This window comes from Terrapene carolina, unplaced genomic scaffold (assembly GCF_002925995.2).
Source record: "Terrapene carolina triunguis isolate 2854851 unplaced genomic scaffold, T_m_triunguis-2.0 Scaffold629, whole genome shotgun sequence".
Classification (NCBI taxonomy): Eukaryota; Metazoa; Chordata; order Testudines; family Emydidae; genus Terrapene; species Terrapene triunguis.
Window position 1 is genome coordinate 3,976,165 of NW_020664980.1, and position 23,366 is coordinate 3,999,530.

General features: G+C 38.8%; 1 protein-coding gene across 5 annotated transcripts in view; it reads left to right on the top strand.

Annotated features, from left to right (window-relative positions):
- The window catches only part of NR3C1 (nuclear receptor subfamily 3 group C member 1), a 168,233-nt gene that overhangs the window by 123,876 nt on the left and 20,991 nt on the right, over positions 1 to 23,366 (top strand). For all 5 annotated transcript variants that reach the window (XM_026659410.2, XM_026659409.2, XM_026659412.2 and 2 more), the window contains exons 5-6: positions 19,683 to 19,961; positions 23,191 to 23,335. In XM_026659410.2, the coding sequence (XP_026515195.1) occupies positions 19,683 to 19,961; positions 23,191 to 23,335 (424 nt within the window). The remainder of the gene's footprint in view (positions 1 to 19,682; positions 19,962 to 23,190; positions 23,336 to 23,366) is intronic.

The window sequence follows — 23,366 nt, forward strand, 5'->3', positions numbered from 1 at the left end:
ACAACATATCACACTGCTTATTGGTGCAGATATCCCAAATATATGTGTATAACCAAAATTGTTAGATATATGTAAAATATATTTTGTTGGATGTAAATATGTAAATAATTTGCAATTTATTTTAAACAAAAAATAAAGCATGAAACTTGAGTGGCAAAAGGTCGCTGTTGGAAACCCTAAATAATGGCTCTGTATTGATCTAACAAACAACGAAAATTAACAAAATATTAAGTGAAGAGTTACCCTTCATTATAAAATGACATGTGGCAAATCAGGAGTCTGGTTAAGTGAGCTTTTGAACTGTTAAGTATTCAATATAGTGACAGGGATCAGTACTCTTTGTTACATTGCCCTCATATCACTATTATGTTTTTAATAAAAACCAATAACCCATTTGACGAAGCAAGCTTACTTAGGAATATCCACATTCCTCAAGTACTTGCAGTCATATAGCCTTTTATCTTGCTGCTTCACAAAATATCTGAGGCATGACAGAACCCTATTCTAACTGCATACCTTATTATGAGAATGCTTAGCTCAGTTTTCACAGAATACATGACTTTGTGTGATAAAAGGCCAAAAAATATGAGAGAGATGGCAATCCAAAATAAATCCGAGAAGATGATAAATATATCTCCTTCAAGAGTTGAAATTCTTGACTACTTGGCTATTAACCTTTAGTGAATTTGGTTCATTAAGTGTTTACTGACATCTCAGGACCTGATTCTGCAATTGGATGTTTACAGGCAGATTCTTAAACCCATATGAAGTTCTAGTGAAATCACTGGAATTCTGCATGGGCCAGAGCAGACCCAAATAAAAAATAGGGCCCAAAATACAGAAAGCAACTGTGCTAACAAGTTGCATTTTGTTTTTGAATTGCCTGCTTAGGTTCAAATCCTAGATTTGGCTTTCGGTTATTAAAAACCATACTGTACGAAATTAACAAAACTCCTGTTTTTATTGTATGTTAATTGGTTACGTGTTCCTTTTTGGCCTTTTCTTTGCCAAAATACAAAATATATTAAACATTTGCATTGCAATTAGTTGAAATATAGGAATGAGAAAATTAATTTATTGGAAAGATAGGATGCAGGGAGAGATTTCTAACTCAGATTCTGTAATCTTGGAAAATAGAAAAACATTTCTTGCCAGCATGGAAAGTTTCTATTTTAAAACTTTATAGATGCAAATAAAATAATGAATAATAATCCAGCGCAGAAATGTTTTGTGTGCTAACAAACCGAATAAATGGCGTTCCTAGTGAAACACCTTTGACAAAGTGTATGTCTAAATAACGGCTTGGGAAGATGCTTCCAAGCACGTGTAGCCAGACCTGTGCTCGAGCTAGCTTGCTAAAAATAGCAGTGTGGGAGTGGCAGCACGAGCAGTGGCTTGGGCTAGCTGCCTGTACCCAGTGGGTCAGGCAGGACAGTGCTCGGGTGGCTAGCCTGAGCCATCACCTGTGCCACCACAGCCACACTGCCATTTTTAGCATGCTAGCACAGGCAGAGCTAGCGCATCTGCCTATCCACCCTGGGAAGTACCTTTCCAGCTGTTATATTGGCATACCCAAATAGAATGTGAGCAGCTCACTCATCCAAATTCAGATTTTTGTCCTTTTGCTTTAACGCTTTTGGACGGCAAAAGTGACTGGCAGGACTAGTAGTTTGAAAAGGTGTTACAAGATCTGCTATCTCAGTTCGGTTCGTTTCTTCACAAAACAACTGTGCAGGTTTTCAAAAAAGTGTATTTCTTTTTTTACAATATGGGAAGCTCCACATCCCTAAGGTACAAAGCAAGATCAGTTACCAAAGTTAAACAAATGAACTATCCTGATCAAAGAAATGTGTTGTGTATTTTCTTTCTCTCAAACACAGTTGTGTGGCATTTTGCTCTAGTGGGCACAGGCCAAAGATTCTTGGGGACTTGAAATTCATCTTCTTTCAGAGGAAATCACAATTATGGAAACTGGCAAATGTAATATATTTCTCACCCTTCTCCAAGTTAAAAGCTATCATTTAGATGGGGATCAGTACTGCCTTCCAAACTTCTTATCTAGAAGCTGAGATTCCTTTCCAGTTATCTGTATTTGAATTTGGCATGCAGTGTTGTTGTAGCTGTGTCAGTCCCAGGATATTAGAGAGACAAGGTGAGTGAGGTATTCTCTTTAATTGGACCAAATTCTGTTGGTGAGAGAGACAAATTTTTGATCTACACAGAGCATTTCCTCAGGTCTGGAAAGGTACTCGGAGTGCCACAGTTAAATACAAGATTGACCTAAGAATTTAGTCAGCCCTGTTGCTGGGACCTTGAACCAAGTCTAGTTTAAGTTTTAGTTACTAGCGTGTTTTATATTTATTTCTCTTGTGACCATTTCTGACTTTAATGCTTTATACTTGTACTCAAAATCTGTCCCTTTGTAGTTAAATAAACTTTTAGTTTTGATTAAAGAATAAATCTAGTGTTGTATTTAAACTGAATTGTTTGGTAACTCCAATTAAAGTAGCAAACTGTTGTAGCAAACTGTTGTATATTGACCCCTTACAGGGGCAATGGACCTCTAATATCTGAACTGCCCAGGAGAGGGCTGAAGAGTGCAGAACATACATTTTGGGGGAAATCCAGCACTGGGAGTGTGTTGGGGGTAACCAAGGTTGGTGGAAGCCAGTGTGTGACTGGAGTGTTGCTGGCAGGTTGCATCTATACACAGACACTCTGGATGTGACCTGCATGCTGTTTGGCTGTTTATGAGAGGCCCAAGATCGCAGGGCAGGTGATGACGAACCCCTCACTAATTTGGATTACACCTGGAATGTGATAGTGAATTTTTCACTTGTTCCGGGGCTAATATGGAAAGTGTACAATAAAGGAGTTGTTGGAACTGCTACTTTAAGCTTCCATTTTAAGATACTTTGGTCAATGAGGCAATGTTAACTTTTCACATTAAAAACTTTAGACTAAAAACTACACAAAGGCAAGAGAACTATTGGTGTCTCATACACTTTTTAGTCCTAAATAGGTTTATTGGTTAAATAGCAGAACATGATAGTAGATTAATAGTTAATCATCCTGATCTGATATTAACTCTACAAGATTAATATAGAAACACCACTGGTATCCAGGGTACTTGGTTGCAGCTTGTACTCTAGTTTAACTGCTTATAATCAGGCTCTACAAGCCCTATTATAATATTGAGTTTCCCAGTGTTCTTTGATAGGTTCGATTTTCAAGGCTTTATACTTTGGCACTAAACTAATTGTGGATTTAACTGTAGCATATCATATACTGTCTACTCCTGGATTTTTATTTCCTGACTCTTACAGAGTGCATGGACTTAGTATGTAAGGTATTTTTACAAAAGGGAGCAATTTTAACAAGCAGGCTTTAAATTTGAGTATGATTTATCTAGTCCTGGTATACAATAGACGAATGTTGCCTTGTTAAGGGTTTTAATGGCCCAGTAGCAGGTAGAGTTTACAGTAATAGAAATTAAATGGAATTTAATAGTGCAAAATGCAAGGTCATGCTCTTAGTGACTAACAAGAATTTTTGCTATAAGCTGGGGGCCTATCAGTTGGAAGCAACAGAGAAGGAGAAAGACCCTGGTGTATTGGTTGATCACAGTATGAATATTAGTCACCATGCAGTTGTGTTGCAGTTGTGAAAAAAGCTAATGCAGTCCTAGGATGCATCAGGCGAGAGGTATTTCCAATAGAGACAGGGAAGTGTTAATACAAAGGCACTGGTGAGACCTCATCTGGAATACTGTGTGCAATTCTGGTTTCCCATGTTTAAGAAAGATTAATTCAAACTGGAACGGGTGCAGAGAAGGGCTATTAGGATGATCAGAGAATGGAAAAGCTACCTTATGAGAGGAGACTCAGAGCTTGCTTGTTTAGCCTAACCAAACAAAGGCTGAGGGGAGATATGATTGCTCTCTATAAATACATGAGAGGGATAAATAACCAGGAGGAGGAGGAGTTATTTAAGTTAAGTGCCAGTGTTGACACAAGAAGGAATGAATATAAACTAGCCGTCACTTTAGGCTTCAGATTAGACAAAGGTTTCTAACCATTAGAAGAGTGAAGTTCTGGAACAGCCTTCCAAAAAACCTAACTGGCTTCAAGACTGAGCTTGATAAGTTTATGGAGGGAATGTTATGGTGAGATTGCCTACAATGGCATATAGCTGATCTGCGACTGCTAGTAGCAAATATCTCCAATGATGGGAAACTAGATGGGGAGGGCTCAGAGAATTCTTTCCCAGGGGTCTTGCCTATATGCTCAGGGTTTAACCGATCCCCATATTTGGCATTCGGAAGGCATTTTCTCCCCGATCAGATTGGCAGAGACACTGGGGGGTTTTCACCTTCCTCTGCAGCATGGGCACTGTTCACTTGCAGGTTTAAACTAGTGTAAATGGTGGATTCTATGTAACTTGAAGTCTTTAACTCATGATTTGAGGTCCTCAGTAACTCAGCCAGAGGTTATAGATCTATTACAGGAGTGGGTGGGCGAGGTTCTGTGGTCTGCAATGTGCTGGAGAACAGACTAGATCATGATGGTCCCTTCTGACCTTAAAGTCTTATGAGTCTGTAAAGCCCACTCTAAAAAAAGGTTTGGGAGTACAACTTTCAATTTACATTGTAGTATTATGTTTCTGGTTTTCAGACTTTTTTGCACACTTGTTACTGAAACACAGCTTTTCATTTTAAAGTCTGATTTGATAAACCTTTCTCCATAATGCACAATAATGCTGAAAAATGAGAGCTATTTAAAACTTTGTCTTATAAAATCATGACCTGTGTGGAGAAATAACGTGTAAAATTATGACACATGTGGAGAAAGTAAATAAGGAAGTGTTATTTACTCCTTCTCATAACACAAGAACTAGGAGTCAACAAATGAAATAAATAAACAGCAGGTTTAAAACGAACAAAAGGAAGTATTTCTTCACACAACACACCCGTGGAACTCCTTGCCAGAGGATGGTGTGAAGGCCAAGACTATAACAGGGTTCAAAAAAGAACTAAATAAATTAATGGAGGGTAATTCCATCAATGGCTATTAGCCAGGATGGGCATGGATGGTGTCCCTAGCATCTGTTTGCCAGAAGCTGGGAATGGGCGATAGGGGATGGATCACTTGATGATTATCTATTCTGTTCATTCTCTCTGAAGCACCTGGCATTGGCTACTGTCGGAAGACAGGATACTGCGCTATATGGACCTTTGGGGCCATTCTTATGTTCTTATATTAAGTAATTCATACAAGAGAAAAATCCTAATTCATAGTTGCAGAACATATTTAAATTCACACTCCACTTTATTCCAAATTAACTTTTATGTGTAAACAAGACCTAAATATTACAGTAGCAAGAAACGTTTACTGTAAATTTCTAGAGTTTGTCAAACTCAATTTTTTGTATTGATCATTTTAGTAATAAACCTTTGTTTTGGGTAAAGCTATATTTTTGTGCTAGAAATAGTTGGCTGCCTTAGATGTAGATGAGAAGTGTCAAGAGACATGTATTTTACATTTCTTATTATTTTATCTTAATAAATATTCTCCAGCCCATCAGATTTTTTTACCTGGAGCCAAGCAGTTTTAATAGGCCCAAAATGACATAGTGAGGACAAGGCAGTAACAATCTCCAGCATTCCATAGCTGTTGAACATTGAAGGTTTATTGTTGTCTGTCATGCTTTGCTGCTTCAGAATTATTGCAGTTATAGATAGCACAGCTTTTTCAGTCCAATCTTTAATTTGATTAATGTACTTTTCTTCTTATACCACGGACTGTAATCTGTCAGTTGTGGTGCTTCATTTCTGTTATCCAAAGGGAGTCAAATAAGTGCAAAATAGGTTAATGGAAACTGTAACAAATCAGAATTCAGGTTACAGCTAGTGTTACACTGTCCCATAAATCTATCCCATTTAACCTGATTAACAGTAACTGTGTCATTAAACATAAAAATGGCATTCAGTGACTAAAAGTTAGTGTCTCATGAACATGTGCAGATGCACACCCTTGAAGTTCCAGGTGCTGTAGGTAACTTCGTGAGATTCAGCAAAATTCATCAGTTTTTCTTTATTTAAAGTATCAATCTGTAAGTAGGAGTTAAACATTAGTTTTATATTAATTTAGTGCTTTGAAAACTACTATTTTTAAGTCAGAAGAACAGAATTACATAGCAAGAAAAACAAAAATGCTTGGATTTGAGGCCAAATGAAAAATTGAAAAGCGATACAGAGTTGAGTGTTTTGTATTCAAGAAATGTACCACTATGTGAGCACACAATCTGTTTTTGATTTTTGTTAACTTTTAAAGTAAAACTTTCCAGTTAATTTTTAAATTGCATTTATTAGCAGGAAGTGATGTTCAGTATGACTTAAAGACTTAGGCAGAAGAAAAGAAATCTGACAAAACATTCCACTAGCCCAGGTGTAGGCAACCTTTCAGAAGTGGTGTGCCGAGTCTTCATTTATTCACTCTAATTTAAGGTTTCGTGTGCCGGTAATACATTTTAACGTTTTTAGAAGGTCTCTTTCTATAAGTCTATATTATATAACTAAACTATTATATGTAAAGTAAACAAGGTTTTCAAAATGTTTAAGAAGCATCGTTTAAAATTAAATTAAAATGCTGATCTTACGCCACCAGCCTGCTCAGCTCGCTGCCAGCCTGGGGTTCTGTTCATCTAGGCCGGCAGCGGGCTGAGCAGGGCCTATGGCCGGGACCCCAGATGTGGGGGTGGGTGTTTCAGGGGTCAGGGCAGAGGGCTGGGGGAGGGGGGGGAGGGCAGAGGGCTGGAGTGTGTGTGGGGGGGGTGCAGGGCAGAGGGCTGGGGCTGTGGGGGTGCAGGGCAGAAGGCTGGGTGTGTGTTGGGGTGGGGGGGTGCAGGGCAGAAGGCTGAGTGTGGGGGGGTCAGGGCAGAGGGCTGGGGTGCTCGACTCGTGGGGGTGCTCCCAGCCCCCTGCCCTGAGCGGCTCATGGCAGGGGGCTGGAAGGGATATGCCCTGTTCCACCCCCTTCCCCCAGGCTCCGTCCCTACCTCCTCTACGGAGCTGTGTGCATGCTGCCGCTCTTCCCCCTCCCCCTCGCTAGGGCCATCAGCTGATTGGCACAGGGACGGAGAGGAGGAGGGGCAGGAAAGCACCACGCTGGGGGAAGAAGTGGGGGAGGGGGGAAGCTTGGCTGCTGCAGAACCAAGCTTCTGCCTCCTGCCCCCGCAGGGGAGAGCGGTGGGCAGGGAGGCTGAGTGGGGCTGGGACCGCGGCAGGGAGCTGCGTGCCACTCAAAATCGGCTCACGTACCATGTTTGGCACGCGTGCCGTAGGTTGCCGACCCCTGCACTAGCCAGTAGGGATGTCATGTATAGAGAAGTAAAAGGAATTATTTGCAGGAAGATATTGATAGTATTTTTAAAATTAAATGATTTGTAGTGAGAAGTATGTAAATAACTACATGAAGGGTTTCTGGTGACATTTGTTCTGATGCATTAAGTCCTATATAGGCTCAATCATCTCCCTGTTGTTGTTCAGCATCTGTGTAAAACCATTGGGAGAACTATTGAAACAACACAGTTTCAGTGGAATTAAGACATACAGCTCTAAATTTTTACAACAGATACATGCAGGCACCATCTCCCAGTTCTCTTTTCTGCACTGACTTCCTATTGAAAACTGTTCATATCAATCTCTCTGTCCTCGTATTCAAATCCAGTGACTGAATCCAATTGCCTTAGGTATTGTCTCTCCCTCTGTGATCATGACTAAGACTGCGTGTCTGTCACAGAGGTCACGGATTCTGTGACTTTCCGTGACTTCTGCAGCCGCTGGTGCTGATGCAGTTTGGGTGTGGAAGGGGGCTCAGGGCTGGAGCAGGGTGTTGGGGTGTGGGGCGGGTCCCGGCTCCTCTTCCCCCCCAGCACCAGCGGGTGTCGCGGGCCACCCACCCAGTACTTGCAGTGCCCCAGGACCTCCCCGCAACCCCCCGATCACCCGCCCCAGAGCACCCGCAGCCCCCCCAGCCCAAGTTTATAGCACAAGTCATGGACAGGTCACAGGCCGTGAATTTTTGTTCATTGCCTGTGACCTGTCCATGACTTTTACTAAAAATACCCGTGACTAAAACATAGCCTTAATCATGACTTCCCCCAGTAGCTTTTTGCAAAGGCTTTACCACAATGACAGAGCTGAAGAGTTACCCAGAACTTTATTGGTAGAGAAAAAAGAAGGTAGAAATGAGTGAAGAAGTTAGAACAGAGAACTGAAATTGAAGAGCGAAACGGAAAAAAAAGAAAAAAAAAAAGAGGAAGATTCCAAATAAATAAAACAGCAGAAAAGCCAAGCAGTACAGGGGACAGTCTTTATGGGAAAATTTCTTGAGACCCTGGATTTGCATCTTTGACAGGGTTACTGGTGTAGTGGATGAGGGGAAACAGTAGACATGATATATCTTGATTTTGAGTAAGATTTACAATTGAGTCCCCCCAAGACGTTCTCCTAAGCAAACCAGGGAAATATGGTCTAGATGAAATTACTATAAGATGGATGCACAACTGGTTGAAAAATTGTACGTAGAGTAGGTATGGTTCATTGTCACACTGGGAGCATGTATCTACTGGTGTCCTACAGGTATATGTCCTAGGTCTGGTACTGTTCAATATTTTCATTAAAGACCTGGATAATGGGACAAAAATGTGCATATATAGTTTCAACTGACACCAAGCTGAGAGGGGTAGCAAGCACTTTGGAAGACAGGATTAAAATTCAAAATGACCTTGATAAATTGGAGATTTGGTCTGAAATCAACAAGGTGAAATTCGGTAAAGAGAAATACAAAGTACAACACTTAAGAAGGAAAAATCACACCTACAAAATGGGGGATAAGTGGCTAGGTGGTAGTACTGCAGTAAAGAATCTCGGGGTTATAGTTGATCACAAATTGAACATGATCAAACAATGTGATGCAGTTGCTAAAAAGGCTAATATCACTCGGGGGTGTATTAACAGAAATGTCATATATAAGACACAGGAGGTAATTTTCCTGCTCTCCTTGACACTGGTGAGGCCTCAACTGGAGTATTGTGTCCAGTTTTGGTAGTCACACTTTAAATAAGATGTAGCCAAACTGGAGAGAGTCGAGAGGAGAACAACCACCAATGATAAAAACTTTTCTAAAACTTTTACGAGAAAGGTTAAAAAAAAAACTGCATATGTTTAGTCTTGAGAAAGAGGCTCAGGCAGGCCCTGGTAACAGTTTTCAAATATGTTAAGGGTTTTTATAAAGAGGATGGTGATCAAGTGTCTCCATGTCCACTGAAGATAGGACAAAAAGTAATGGGCTTAATCTGCAGCAAGGGGAGATTTTGGTTAGATATTAGGGAAAACTTTCTAGCTGTAAGGGTAGTTAAGCTCTTGAATAGCTTCCAAGGTAGCTTGTGGAATCCCCCTCATTGGAGGTTTTTAAGGACAAGCTTGACAAACACCAGTCAGGGATAGTCTAGATTTCTTTGGTCCTGCTTCAGCACAGGGCACTGGACTAAATATAAATAACCTCTACCTTTCAGCTGTACATTTCCATGGTTTTTATAGTTTCACACCTTGATGATTATACAGTGAAAGCTCACATATTTTAGTGAGTGTTTGTGTATTTTATCTAGTTATCTATAAACAGAAGTCTTGGCCCTGTTGAAGTCGTTGGAGATTTTTGCCATCATTAGGAAAAAAGATTTGACCCACAGTTATAAGCAGCTGAAAATAGGGGTTTATATTAGGAAGTGTTGGGCAACCTTAATTGTAGGAGTTGCTAACATTACCACCTATAACATTATACGTGGGGACAGTAGCACGACCTATTATTACACTTCCCCATTATTTTTTTTCAGATGCTTATGACTTTTGCCAAATTTTAACAATTTGGACTTAAATTTTCTTTGCCAAGTGGCTGCCTCAGGCTGAATTTATTTTTTAACATTGTTCTGCCCATATTAAGAAATTCTGAATTGAAAAGCTCTAGCACCTCCACGCTTTGCTATAGAGACTTGAAATACGGGTGGTACATGGTTAGAAATGGTGGCAGCTTTTGTGTCATAGATATGCTTTGACTAGAAGATCTACCCAAAATTTGGCCAAGTTATAGGCCTTTGAAAAATCGCAGTTTGTGCATGCTCAGTAGACTTCTTAGATTTTAGCAGCTAAATTCCTTGAAGATTTCATCCACACTAAGTATGATTCGGCCTGGGGCTGAGCAGGACTTTTCCTGCAATTGTAATTCTGGGCTGCTGCGGGCCATGCCAGGTCCAGGCACCTGAAATAAGAGCACCAGCAACATTAATTCTGGGATTTCTTCACTTTTCAGTTCTTGATTTTTGCAAACCTAATGTTTTTTTAATGTAGTTTTTTGTAATGGTTATTTATTTATTTATTATTTGTATTATTGTGGTGCCTGCCCCAGTCATGGATCAGCACCCCGTTGTACAAACACAGAACACGAAGACTAGGGTGGCCAGAGAGCAAGTATGAAAAATCGGGACGGGGGTGTGGGGTAATAGGCATTTATATAAGACAAAGCCCCGAATATTAGGATTGTCCCTATAAAATCGGGACATCTGGTCACCCTAACAAAGACTGACCCTGCCCCAAAGATCTTACAGTCTAACACGAGAGACATCAGATACATACAGACTTACAGGGGGAGTACAAGAAAACAATGAGAGATGTGCCTTTAGGAAACTAGCAATCTGGCATAAGCCCACAAAGCCTATGATACATTTATTTCCAGTACAGAAAGAGCATGGCAGCCAAATACAAAGCAGTATCATTTGTGGGTTTCTCTTGGCAGTTTGTAATCTTCTTGAGGTGCAAGGATGAAAACTGCTTGTTTGAATGCTTGTGGAAGTGAGGCTTACTCTTAAAAGTGACTGTAAATAGCACCTTCTTATTTGCGAGGTGATTCCTGTCCTTTCGTAGAGTCTTATCTGCTCACCTTTGTGTTGAGAATAAAAAAATTTGACTTGTGTTAGAACAAAACCTCTATCATAGCTGTGCTGCTATCTCACAATTCATCAACAGAATTGTTACCCTGCATTCTGATTGTATGCTCAAAATCAAACCTTCAGTTACACGTGTGCAATCCCATCAAAGACAGGAGCAACTGATGTATATTTAGGAGTTTGACCTCCAGATTTCAGGGTAAATTTGCTGGGCTGGCAGTTGGGAGTGGGGGATGCCATTACTTTAAACTGAGCACATCTACTAGGGAATTACTCAGAGAACAAGCCTGGGAAGCCACATTGCCATCTGATGGTGCATCAGACACCAACAGAGTATAAATGCTCTTTCACTTTTTGAAGCACACTTCTCTGGACGTACAAAGGTGATTGAGTAAAAACAAATCAGTGATGCTGCTGAAGTTTGCTGAATTTAATTGATAATTTTCCCCAAAAAGTATCAAGGAAAAATGACCATTCTTAGTCTCATTTTCCTTTCAAAAACTCTTATTCTAGGGTTCAGTATATTTAAGTAGTTGAGTAACCTGATTGGCTGAACAGAGCTAAAGGCTTTTTAGAATACAAACAGATCTTTAAAACCGAAGGAGAAAATATTAGAAGTATATGATGCAATAGATAGAAAATCTTGCTGTTTGACTCCTCACTGAAGTTACATAGTTTTCATTTTCATTGTGTTTATTTTTCCTACTGAACAAAAATGTTCTCTGACCATTGTAATCCTTCCTACATGCTTTGTCCATGCCAGAATGAGTGTTGGTGGCAAATTGAGCTAAAATAAGAGGCAGCTATTGATTTCAAATGTGAATTAGCTGAGTAGCTATGCTATACTAGTAAAGATGTATGGATTTTTGTCAGTAAAGATGTTTATCCCTGACTACCACTATGCTTATTGTTAAGCATTTCTTCTGAAAAACATAAATTAGTAATTTGTCTTAAAAGTGAACAGCAAACATTTTGTTCCCTCAGAAGCTCACTGCTTAGACCATTCCAGATGAGAAAAATACTTAAACTGTATTTCTAAAAACACAGCAAAATTAATCAAAATAAACATCTAAATATCTCAACTTTTTAGCTAAGACCAAGTATAGTCAGTTTATAGCTGATATATCCTTTAATAGGGTGCAGTTTCTTGCACTTACAGGTTAATTTTTTTCTCTTTCTAATATAATTCCGCCCCACTATGATAATTTAAGCACTGAACCTCAAGGGCCAACTTTTCAGCAAGACGCCTATATTGAGTGCAAATTTGACCTTATTTGCTTGTTTAAAAGGCCACGTGCAAATTTTTGTACACCACCTGGAATTTTGGACTTCAATTTTCTTGTTGCAACCAGCCATAAACATTATAGAAAATGTGTTTTTACAACTTACTAGAAAGTAAGTCTTTTGGTCCATCAAAATAAATGGAAAATTATGGGAAAATTGTATGTGAAAGGAAGGGAAATAAACATCTCAGACAAGACAACTAAATTTTGAAGACTGAAATGATCCAGGAGATTTCAAATATTGGGGTGCATTGCTATTAAAAATTATAAATTCTGCTGGGTTTAATAAATTATCCTGTAGGCATGACATTATTATTTACATTCTTCTCACACCAGTGTTGGCACATGGCAGTAACTACATTCTTGAATCCCTCTTTGTCATTAACTGCCGCGTCCATCTGCTCTGTGGCACTGAGATAATCTGTTCTATTCTGCCTTCCCTGCTAAGGATGGTTCTTAAGGTTTCTCTTGGGTGCCCTTGTTTCGTCTCACCAGTTGGTTTCCTCTTGACAGCTGTAGCATTATTTATATCTTTTTTTTTTTTTCAAGTTCAAAAACTTAAAAAAAAATTGACATTTCCAGGGCCCTGAGTGAGTGCTATGGAAAATTGTCTCATTTTCCTTTCAAAAACTTGAATATTCAAGTAATATTTTCAAAAATGGCTAGTGGGGAGTGGGGTTGGGGTGGGGGTTGCCTCTCTTTCTGGGCACCCAACTGCGAACACATTTTAAAGAAGCTCAATATTTTTTTAAGAGGGCAAGTGCTCAGCACTCCATAAATATCAGGCCACTTTAAAGTGTCTCAAGTTGGACTCCCAGAAAAGAAATCACTAGAATGTGTCCAGAAAATTTAGGCCACAGTTCCCATTTTGTACTGGTGATGGATATTCCTTGTCTCTGATTTGGGTAGACTTTTTATTTTGTTATATATTGGTTTTGTTGTTGTATTTTTAATTTAAAAAGTGTTTAGGACGGTGTCCATGAGCATACAGGATGTAAAGCTCAGCCTGCCGATTTTTGCTTTTCTTCCGCTTTCAGTTTTATTGCTGTTGATTTTGTTTTTGCTAGTGTCATGAATGTTTACTCAGATTTAGCGATCAAACAAGTAAAAAGTACAGTATGTGAAAGAGAACATTTGCGTATGCATAATGTATGGTATTGTGTATTGAAAATTCCAGGAAGGGAAAATTGTTTCATTAATGTCAACTGCTGAGACAGTAGTAATTTTTAAACTTATAAAATGGGTAATTTAATTAATTTAGACCTGAGGCTAAGTATTAACCTCAGATCATCAGCTTTATCCACTTAGTTTGTTTGGACCATAATCTGTGCCGGTGTAAGCAACTGTAGCTTGTGGGAAGTAAATCAGTGATAACTATTCCTGTTTACCAAATTCTGCCATAATGTAAAGTTCTGATGTTACTAACCAAATGGGAACACTATATATCAAATCAGGTTTCAGGCTATAGCTGCAGGCTTAATCTTGAGAGATGCTGAACACCTACAATTGCCATTTAAATTTAGAGAAAATATTTTTTCATTCCAGATCTTTAATATGACTATGAAGGGAAACCCCCTATTGATTGGGGCAACATTTACAAACAGTCATATTGGAGTCAGTCACTCTAATCCTCTTAAACACAATCCTCTTAAACAGCAGAGACAGTAAAAGTCTTTGGAAACAAATCAGTTTTAATAGCTGTAAACTGAAAAGAGACTCTACTTGGGAACCTCTGTAGTTGTCTCAGTGATGTTATGCAATTTGTGAACAAAAGAGCAGTTGGTCCATCAGACAATATCTATATGAAGACACGCCTGTGTAAACATTTGAGAAACCCTATACTATGTCTTACAGAAAATACATGTTTAAAAACAGTGTACTGTAAAAATGTACATTTACCTCAACATTCCTCTTTTTCATGGGTAATATTTTGCATGTTGTTATAGGCAGGTTGCTTGACACTTTCCACTATAAAATATCCTGTTTTGAGTTGCTTATTGCTTTGCCAAACTTTAGCCATTTAGGCTGAAATTTTCCATGACAGGTGCCTGCCTTGGACTGAATATTTGTGAAAAAATTTAAGCCAAAATATTTTAGTCGTTTCTGAGAATGAGGCTAGGAAAAAATATGCTGTTTTGCCCATATTAAAAAGTTCTTAAGTCCCTTTCTTTTAACATCTGTAATGCCGTCTGGAACAGGGGCTTGAAACTTGGCAAGTGGTGGCCTTTGTGTCAGGGATGTGCCTTTTGTCATCACTGAAAATGTGCTCCGATTTGGCCAAGTTGTAAGCCTTTGAAAAAGTCACAGTTTGCACATGTGTCATACAGACTTGTCCATTTTAGCAGTTAAATCTCAGAAGACTGTCTTCTCTGAGCATACTTGAGCCTCTCTTAGTGCTGACCAGATTCTGCATGCACACCTCACCACCTCCCACAGCTCTTCCATGTAATGGGACTGTGCATGTGGATGCTCCAGGCCAGCGTTACAGAGGCAAATCCAGACTTTCCCTCTTATGGCTGCTCCCAGCTGGTTTGGATCTGGGTAGAGCCAGACACTGGAACTGAGAACAGGGAGCCTCTCTCTCTCCTGAGCTCTCACTGACTCCCTCCTGGCACCCAGGTATCATGGAGAAGGAAGTTCTTTAATTCAGTTAATGAAGAAATAACAGCCAGACTGTGGGGGAGGGGAAGGAATAGATTGAGACATGGAGTCTGGTGAGACTGGGGAAGCAGGGAAGAGAGAAACTGGGACTGAGAGCTGGGAGGAGGGGAGGCTAGGACAAAGAGACTGAGACTAAGAACTAGTGCAGGGGTTGGCAACGTTTCAGAAGTGGTGTGCCGAGTCTTCATTTATTCACTCTAATTTAAGGTTTCGCTTGCCAGTAATACATTTTAACATTTTTAGAAGGTCTCTTTCTATAAGTCTATAATATATAACTAAACTATTGTTGTATATAAAGTAAACAAGGTTTTTAAAATGTTTTAAGAAGCTTCATTTAAAATTAAATTAAAATGCCGAGCCCCCTGGACCGGTGGCTAGGACCCAGCAGTCTGCTTGCCGCCTTTGGCACGCGTGCCATAGGTTGCCTACCCCTGAACTAGTGGGTGGGGATAGGGTTTGAGGAAGAGTAGACATCAGACAAGGAACTGGGAGAGAACTGGGAGTGGCTTCACAAAGAAAGTGGGACAAGAAGCCAGGAAGGCAGGGGGAGATTGGGACAAGGAGCTGAGGGAGAGAGGGGGTATGGCTCTAAGATTAGATGAGGAACCTGGAAAGGGAAACAGCTAGGAAGTGGGGTGGAATTGGACGAGTAGTCGGGAGGGGAGAACTGGAACTGTCTGGACAAGGACATTGGGGACAGGGAGTTGGGGCAGGAGTGGGGAACTTGGGACTGGCTGGGCAAAGTTCATCCTGTGCACTAAATGAGGCAAGGGTCCCATGGAAAAAAATAGTACGTAATCATGTAAGTAAAGACTGTATCATAATGTGCAGGGAAGAGGATGGGAGCAGAAAATTAAGGTTGTAGATGGAACCTTTAATTGTGGTATCTCCTAACTTGTGAGTGCTTGACCATGGAACCTTAATAACATTCTTTCAATGTAGTTTTTGTGTGTAATTTTCTTTAGGATTAAACTGTGATAAAATGGTTGAAAATTGTAATGTGGTAATTTCTGAAATTGTTCTAGATAAAAAATAATTATAACATCTTTTTGGGGTTACCCATAGCTAAGTTTGCAAAATTGATTTCCATTATTTTCTCCTCCCCATCTCCTGCTTTTTTATGACGTTATTTATGAATATTCATGTCTATTATTACTCTTACACAAATATCTGTACACTGGAATTGTGCCATGCTTGGTGTCAGATGAAAAGATGAAAAATGCATTTTTATTTTTTGGGAGAAATTGAATAAAATCTGTTAAACCATTCTTGAAATATTGAAGAGTTGGGAGGGAAAAAATACTTTCTTGATTGTAAAAGATTATTGTAACATTTCCCCTAAAAACTCACAAAAACTGGAATTAAAAACTTGACCTGAATAATACTGTGTATTGACAAGCATGTCCATGAAACACTAGGAAAAACGATGCATCAGATAACCAAGTTATAAATGAGAGAACGAGTGACTCTGGGCTTGTTGACATTACCCGCTGGATCGACGGCCAATGATCAATCCAGTGGGGGTCAATTTATCGTGTCTAGTCTAGACACGATAAATCGACCACCGAGTGCTGTCCCATCTCCAGTACTCCACCAGGGCAAGAGGCGCAGGCGTAGTCGACGGGAAAGCATCAGCCATCGACTTACCGCAGTGAAGACACTACGGTAAGTAGATCTAAGTACGTTGACTTAGCTGAAGTTGCGTAACTTAGATCAATTTCTGCCCCTCCCCTACCCCCCCCCCCCCCCCCCCCCCCCCCGTGTAGACCAGGCCTCTGTGTTCAGAAGTGTTATCTTTTTTACACAGGAGCAGTACCTAACTCAGGGGTAGGCAATCTATGGCACGCGTGCCAAAGGCACTCACACTGCCTCAGTCCTGGGGGGAGGGGGGGCTCTGCATTTTAATTTAATTTTAAATGAAGCTTCTTAAACATTTTAATAACCTCATTTACTTTACATACAACAATAGTTGAGTTATATATTATAGACTTATAGAAAGAGACCTTCTAAAGACGTTAAAATGTATTACTGGCACGCGAAATCTTAAGTTAGAGTGAATAAATGAAGACTCGGCACATCACTTCTGAAAGGTTGCCGACCCCTGACCTAACTGCTCCCCTTTGTTGCTTCACTATACATTTTACTTGTTTAGCCTGACAAGCACAGAGGTTGCTGCTGGAATAATTTGCATGAGAGAGATTGTAAATATCTTGTTCATTTGTACATAGATAAATCCTCCTGTAAAGCATTGCTTCTGCATCTGGAACAGTAGAAAATCATGGTATAAAAAAAAAAATTGCAGAACTTGTAGAATTAACTCCAATTCTCAGCTGTTACTTAAATAGACTCAGTCAACTTAAAAATCACGCTTCTCTTTGAAAATTATATTACCTCACATACTAAGCAACACTCTGAAATATCAGAACTGAAAAATTGTAGGAAATTATATATTTCTCTTGTTGACTTTGGGCTTTTGACAATTTGTGTTTTGTCAATTTCACTTTATTGTCCAGATCAGGGGTAGGCAACCTATGGCACGTGTGCCGAAGGCAGCACACGAGCTGATTTTCAGTGGCACTCACACGGCCCGGGTCCTGGCCACTGGTCCGGGGGGCTCTGCATTTTAAATTTAATTTTAAATGAAGCTTCTTAAACATTTTAAAAACCTTATTTACTTTACATACAACAATAGTTGAGTTATATATTATAGACTTATAGAAAGAGACCTTCTAAAAACGTTAATATGTATTACTGGCACGCGAAACCTTAAATTAGAGTGAATAAATGAAGACTTGGCACATCACTTCTGAAAGGTTGCAGACCCCTGGTCCAGATGGTCACTTATGCCTAATTTGTAAACACTTGCACTCACTCACTTGCATAAGAGAGAGATTTTGAACCCCTTACTTACACTGATAAATTATCCACCCTGAGTAGTATTGCTGACTTCAGTGGGATTATTCAGGTAAGTAACTCTACACCAGTGTAGTAAAATTGTGGCCCTTTATTTTTGCAAGATCAAGCCGTTATGTTTGTTTTGGGCCTTTTAAAGAGCAGACGAGAGAGCATTTTAAAAAAATAAGAAAATGTGATTGTAAACCACAAAGGGGATTCTGGACCATGTGTAGTGTATGAAACTATTTTTCATTTACAAAATGAAAAGTCTTTTCCATTCCCACAGTATATCCATCATATTATAAATCTAAACTTTTGCATTTTCTGAATTTTATTCTGTTGTAACACCTGCCATACCGTTGCTGTAACATATTTTTTCATTTAATTTCTTTTTAGTATATATTACCTCCAAAAATTTGAAACTGTAAAATTACTGAGTTATCGGATACATTTTCTAATAATGCATTAGTTATAATCAAGGCACTAGTTGGCGTGAAGACATAATAAAATTATCCACTTGTATCACATATCCTTAAGTTTTGTTCTGTAGACATTTAGTATGGTAATGCAATGTTTTTAAAACTAATATCAATTTACTTCCAATATTCAGTGCAAGTAACTTGTCTGTCCTTGGCAAACTTATGTTACTTACAGCATGGGTAGAAATAAAATAATTGAAAAGTTACTAAATTTAAAACTGAGGTTTTTGAATAACTAGGCAGGCTCTGTATTATGTGTTCATTTGCCATTCATGGCAGATCAGACTTGCGCTTGTGGCATCTTTTTATATCGTTGTACGCTTTCAAAATGGTAATTGAGACAATTTCTGTCATAATCCACAATTCATAATCATCTGGACAATGGAACGGACACAATTAAATGAGAAAACAACAGTTTCATATTAGATCTGTGTTGTATTTTATGTTACTCTGCAGTGGTGGTGAGTCAAATTATAAGCGGACAGAAATTATGTCCCTCCCCCTCTTAGAAGTTACACAAGTGGCATTATGATGTGCTGTTGGTGTATCTGTGGGACTCCTGTATGGACCAAGATGCAGACTTCAGAAAAGAATGGTCTGTCACTTCATTTCCTGTACTGCAAAAAATTTACTAAACAATCTACACGGTTGGCAGGCTGCATTCTGGGGAGTCAAAAGGGAAGCAGGAGACTCAGTTACTTGTGATGCACTAATAAATAATCTTTCTATTTTAGAGGTGACATTTCTGTCAATGTGATGCTTATGCTGTTTTTATCTGGTATATCACATGGATTTTATTTACTGTTTAATTACTGCAGCAATAATTTGTTTGCAGGAAGATTGCCAGAGAAAATTCTCTTCTCTTGCCCAGTGCCATCCCCCAAAAATGTTTTCCCTGGCTCTGAGTATTCAGTAGCATCCTATTTATAAAATACAGTTTTCCTTTCTTCTGTGTGTTTTCTGTAATTCACATATTCAGCATATGATAAAGTGCCCAATCCTGCAAACAGTACTAAGTGCGGCTCAGTATGATGAGAAGTCTCATTGAAATCCAGCGGTCACACCCAATACGGTTTGCAGACCCCACATTAGTCTGTCTGCCTTCTTCTGCATCTTTGATACATTAACGTGACTTCTCCTTTCTTACACATCTCTGAGATAAATCAGTTTACAACAGGGATTTAGCTTTCACTGATGCAAATTTTTACAAAAACCTATGAAAAAATATTTTAAGTTGCCAATGACTAATCTAAAGAAAAAGGAGTATTCCCTGTGTGAGTAGCACTTCCTATCTTATATTTTTTGTACTGTGTAGATTCCTTATTTTACTTAATTTACATGTAATTTCTAAAATCTTCCCTAGCTCGAAAAACGAAGAAGAAGATCAAAGGAATTCAGCAGTCCAATGTGACAGGAGCGAGGGATGCTTCTGAAAGTCCAGTAAGCAAGAGTATAGTTCCTGCATCTCTGCCGCAGCTAACCCCTACCCTGGTTTCCCTGCTGGAAGTCATTGAGCCGGAGGTTCTGTATTCAGGCTACGACAGTACGCTACCTGACTCAACATGGCGTATAATGTCAACTCTCAACATGTTAGGAGGACGGCAAGTGGTAGCTGCAGTAAAATGGGCAAAGGCAATACCAGGTAATACAGAGATGTTTGGTAAAAGATGTCAGTTTTTGTTCCAAATTATAGTCTTTTATCTTTTACTTTGACCGTTTCCTTTAATACCTTTCTGGACTAACTCTTATTGATTAATATCTTAGATAAATTATGTTTCAAATACCTATCAACAATACAGACATAAAACAGACCCAAAATCTCTTTTTGATTTCTTTGGATTACAATTTGAGGTTAAATTAGGTTGGACTCTTCAGTCCCTGTGTGATAAAACATACACACCACATGAACAGTTTTTAAAAAACTCTAACACAGAAAAAGAGAAGTGTTCCTGGGTCTGTTTCCACAGCAGTTTCGAATGTAGTGCTTCGTTATTAATTTTTAGCAAGAGGGTTCCCATGATTCAGGGAGCAACCTATCTGATCCCCTTCTCCTTAACTGAATTGTCCTGTATCTTTTTGTCTCCATAGCCGCTTTGTCCTTACGCTTCTGTCACTCTGCCCATCCTTCCTACCTGAATGCGAACAGTCATTGCCATCTCTAATCCAAGGCCAGGAGCAAAGCCTGATATTCCATTTTCCTTCAGGCACCCTAGCTGCTTCCACAAAATTGGTTGTGTTACATGGGACTTTTAAAAGAGAATTGCCAGTATGCCTCCCATTTGTAGAGTCAGTAAGGATGCTGTATTTACAGCTTGCTTTGGCTTTCTTTCATGTCAGGAAACAGGTAGCTAAAATGAGTCTTCAAATTCCGACATCATGCATAGCATCCTATTGCATGGTCCTCGGACAGACTGAAATGTGGTGCCATTGAGCATCTGAGAGAGCTATAAACAGGAAAACTGTCACACCTGCTTCTGCTGTGTTTGGCTCTAGGCAGTGGTATTAGCCACCCTTTTCCATAAATAAATCTAAAGAGTGACGTACAATGTACACGTAAGTAAAGATGTAATGTAACTTGCCATTTCATTTTACACGATGGTCTCACCTATTTGGAGTTGCAAGAAAAGACTAGATTCAAACATTTATGCTGGAATAGGGAGATTGAAATGTCCCTTATGGCTTGTCCACGCTGGGAAAATAATTTGAAGTAAAGGTGTTAACATAACAAAACTGCTGGGTGGATGCTATCTATTCTGGGATAAAAGTGACTTTATTCCAGGATAAACAGTTAGCTTTGAAAGCACACTTTTTATTCTGAATTAGTGTGTCCACATGAGGAACTATTCTAGTTAATTTCCCCAGGTAGACAAGCTCTTAATCTTACAGAAGATGATACTTCTTGAAAGGCCACTCTATTATTTAATAATAATATTACTACTAGTAACTGTTCTGATCATACCAGGCCTTTTTATCTTCCTTTTCTTGATCAATCTATCACTAAAGCTTTTCTTCACAACAGTCTTTCATTTTATTGTGTTTACTTACTCCGATTTCTTGCACCCCTGCAGAAATCATAGTAGTCCTCCATTTGGGATATCAGTTAGTTGCTGTGGAAATGTTTGATGTCCAGAGGACTATTGCCTCAGGTGGGAAATAAACAAGGCAAGCAGATGGAACTGATAAGGAACAAAGATCATTTTGTTAGCCTTAGTATCGTTAGTTAACAATAAAGAATGATGAAACAAATGTATAGAAAATAAGAAGAGCTGTATCCTGAAGTTTTTACCTCAGAGGAATTTTGCCCGAGCAAGGACCTCGGGGTTTGACCCAATAGTTTTGAAATGAGTTCTAAACAGTATTACTAATGTCTTTAAAATAGCAATATGGAGGGGGGTTTTCCAACCTTCAAAGCTGCCTGCCTTTATTTTGAAGTAGACCAGATTGAGAGGCTGTATAATTTGGGCATATTAATTCACCAGATATTATCATTTTAAACATCTTAGGGAAATAGAACTGAAGTGACCTTTTTGGGATGTCAAGTATTTGATGACGTTAAATAAAGTCAACTTGAATCTAAATTTGATAAGGACTCAGTGTGGCAGAAAATCTTGTTAAAAGCAGCCAGGGCTTGACATGAGCTACCACTGTAGATTAAAAGCTGCCTACATTTTAAATCTGCTCAGGGGAGCAATTTTAAGATATAACATATTTCTTCATTATTTTTGTTGGCCATGTTCATTCTGTATATTGCTATAATGTTACAGGCAGTTAGTGACGATGAGTAATGTGGTACATATTCTATGATTTGTGACTACTGTGTAAAATTACTGTTGAATAAGAGACAGTTTAAAATAAAGCCAGTGGACTTCAGTCGAAAGTTACTGTAATATTTACACAAGACAGTTGAACCAGTGTTGTCTGCTTATGAGGAAATAAATTAACTTAATTAGTCATCATTTGTAGGATATTTTTCATTCATCTTCATTTCCAGTTACATGGAAAAAAAACATTTTCTGAATTTTTAATATTACACTCCCTTCTGATTTCTGTAGTACTTTTCAAGAGATCGCCAAGTGACACACACTCTTCCAGGAGGAAACAATCACCTGGAGGTTAGGGGTGTATATGTACTCAGGAATAATATATAATATTTTTTAAAAGTAAGGTATAAACGTTATCTTTTCCGCTACTTATCCTTTTCAGTACATTTCTGTATTTTGTGTAATTAAAACTGTGTAAGGCCACAAATTCAAACCAGCTCAAGAATTTAGTTATATTAAAGACTTTCAAAGTCTGAAGACTGGCAAAGAGATTGTGACTATAACCACATTAAGTTGGGTCCTATGGGTGGGTACGGTTTCATCTTCATAGGCAAAAAAAATTTTAAGCTAATGAAGGATTCATTACAGTCGTATGCTAAGCAGCTGAATGTAATCTTGGTAACTTTAAAATTATGCTGAAGTTTTGTATATTACTTTGATCAACAGCAAGAATTTGCAGGTAAGAGACACTGTGTTAGTTTTTCTAATCTCCCGTCTTCATCTTCCCTACCACCACAAGTGCAATTTGTTCTTTCTCAGCATACAGATGCACTTTTAGTTAGATCAGATTATTTAGCATCTAACAACATAAAATACATAAGTACTTGATTATATCTGTTCATTGCAGTTCGACACACAATTTTGATGTCTTCGAGTCTACATGGACCACCACAACTAAAGAAAATAATATGAAATACATTTTAAAATACTGCTGTGTAATGAATAAATACACTTTATTTGTACTGATTATTTGTTTGATAGATTTGAAAAGGAGCATTTCCTAAGCATGACTTGTTCACTGCCTATACTGTTATATTTTGGTTTTTTTAGGTTTCCGAAATTTACATTTGGATGACCAAATGACCCTTCTGCAGTACTCATGGATGTTCCTGATGGCTTTTGCTCTAGGATGGAGGTCATATAAACAGTCAAATGGAAACCTGCTGTGTTTTGCACCAGATCTGATTATTAATGAGTAAGTAGTGTATGAGTCATTTTCCCCATAT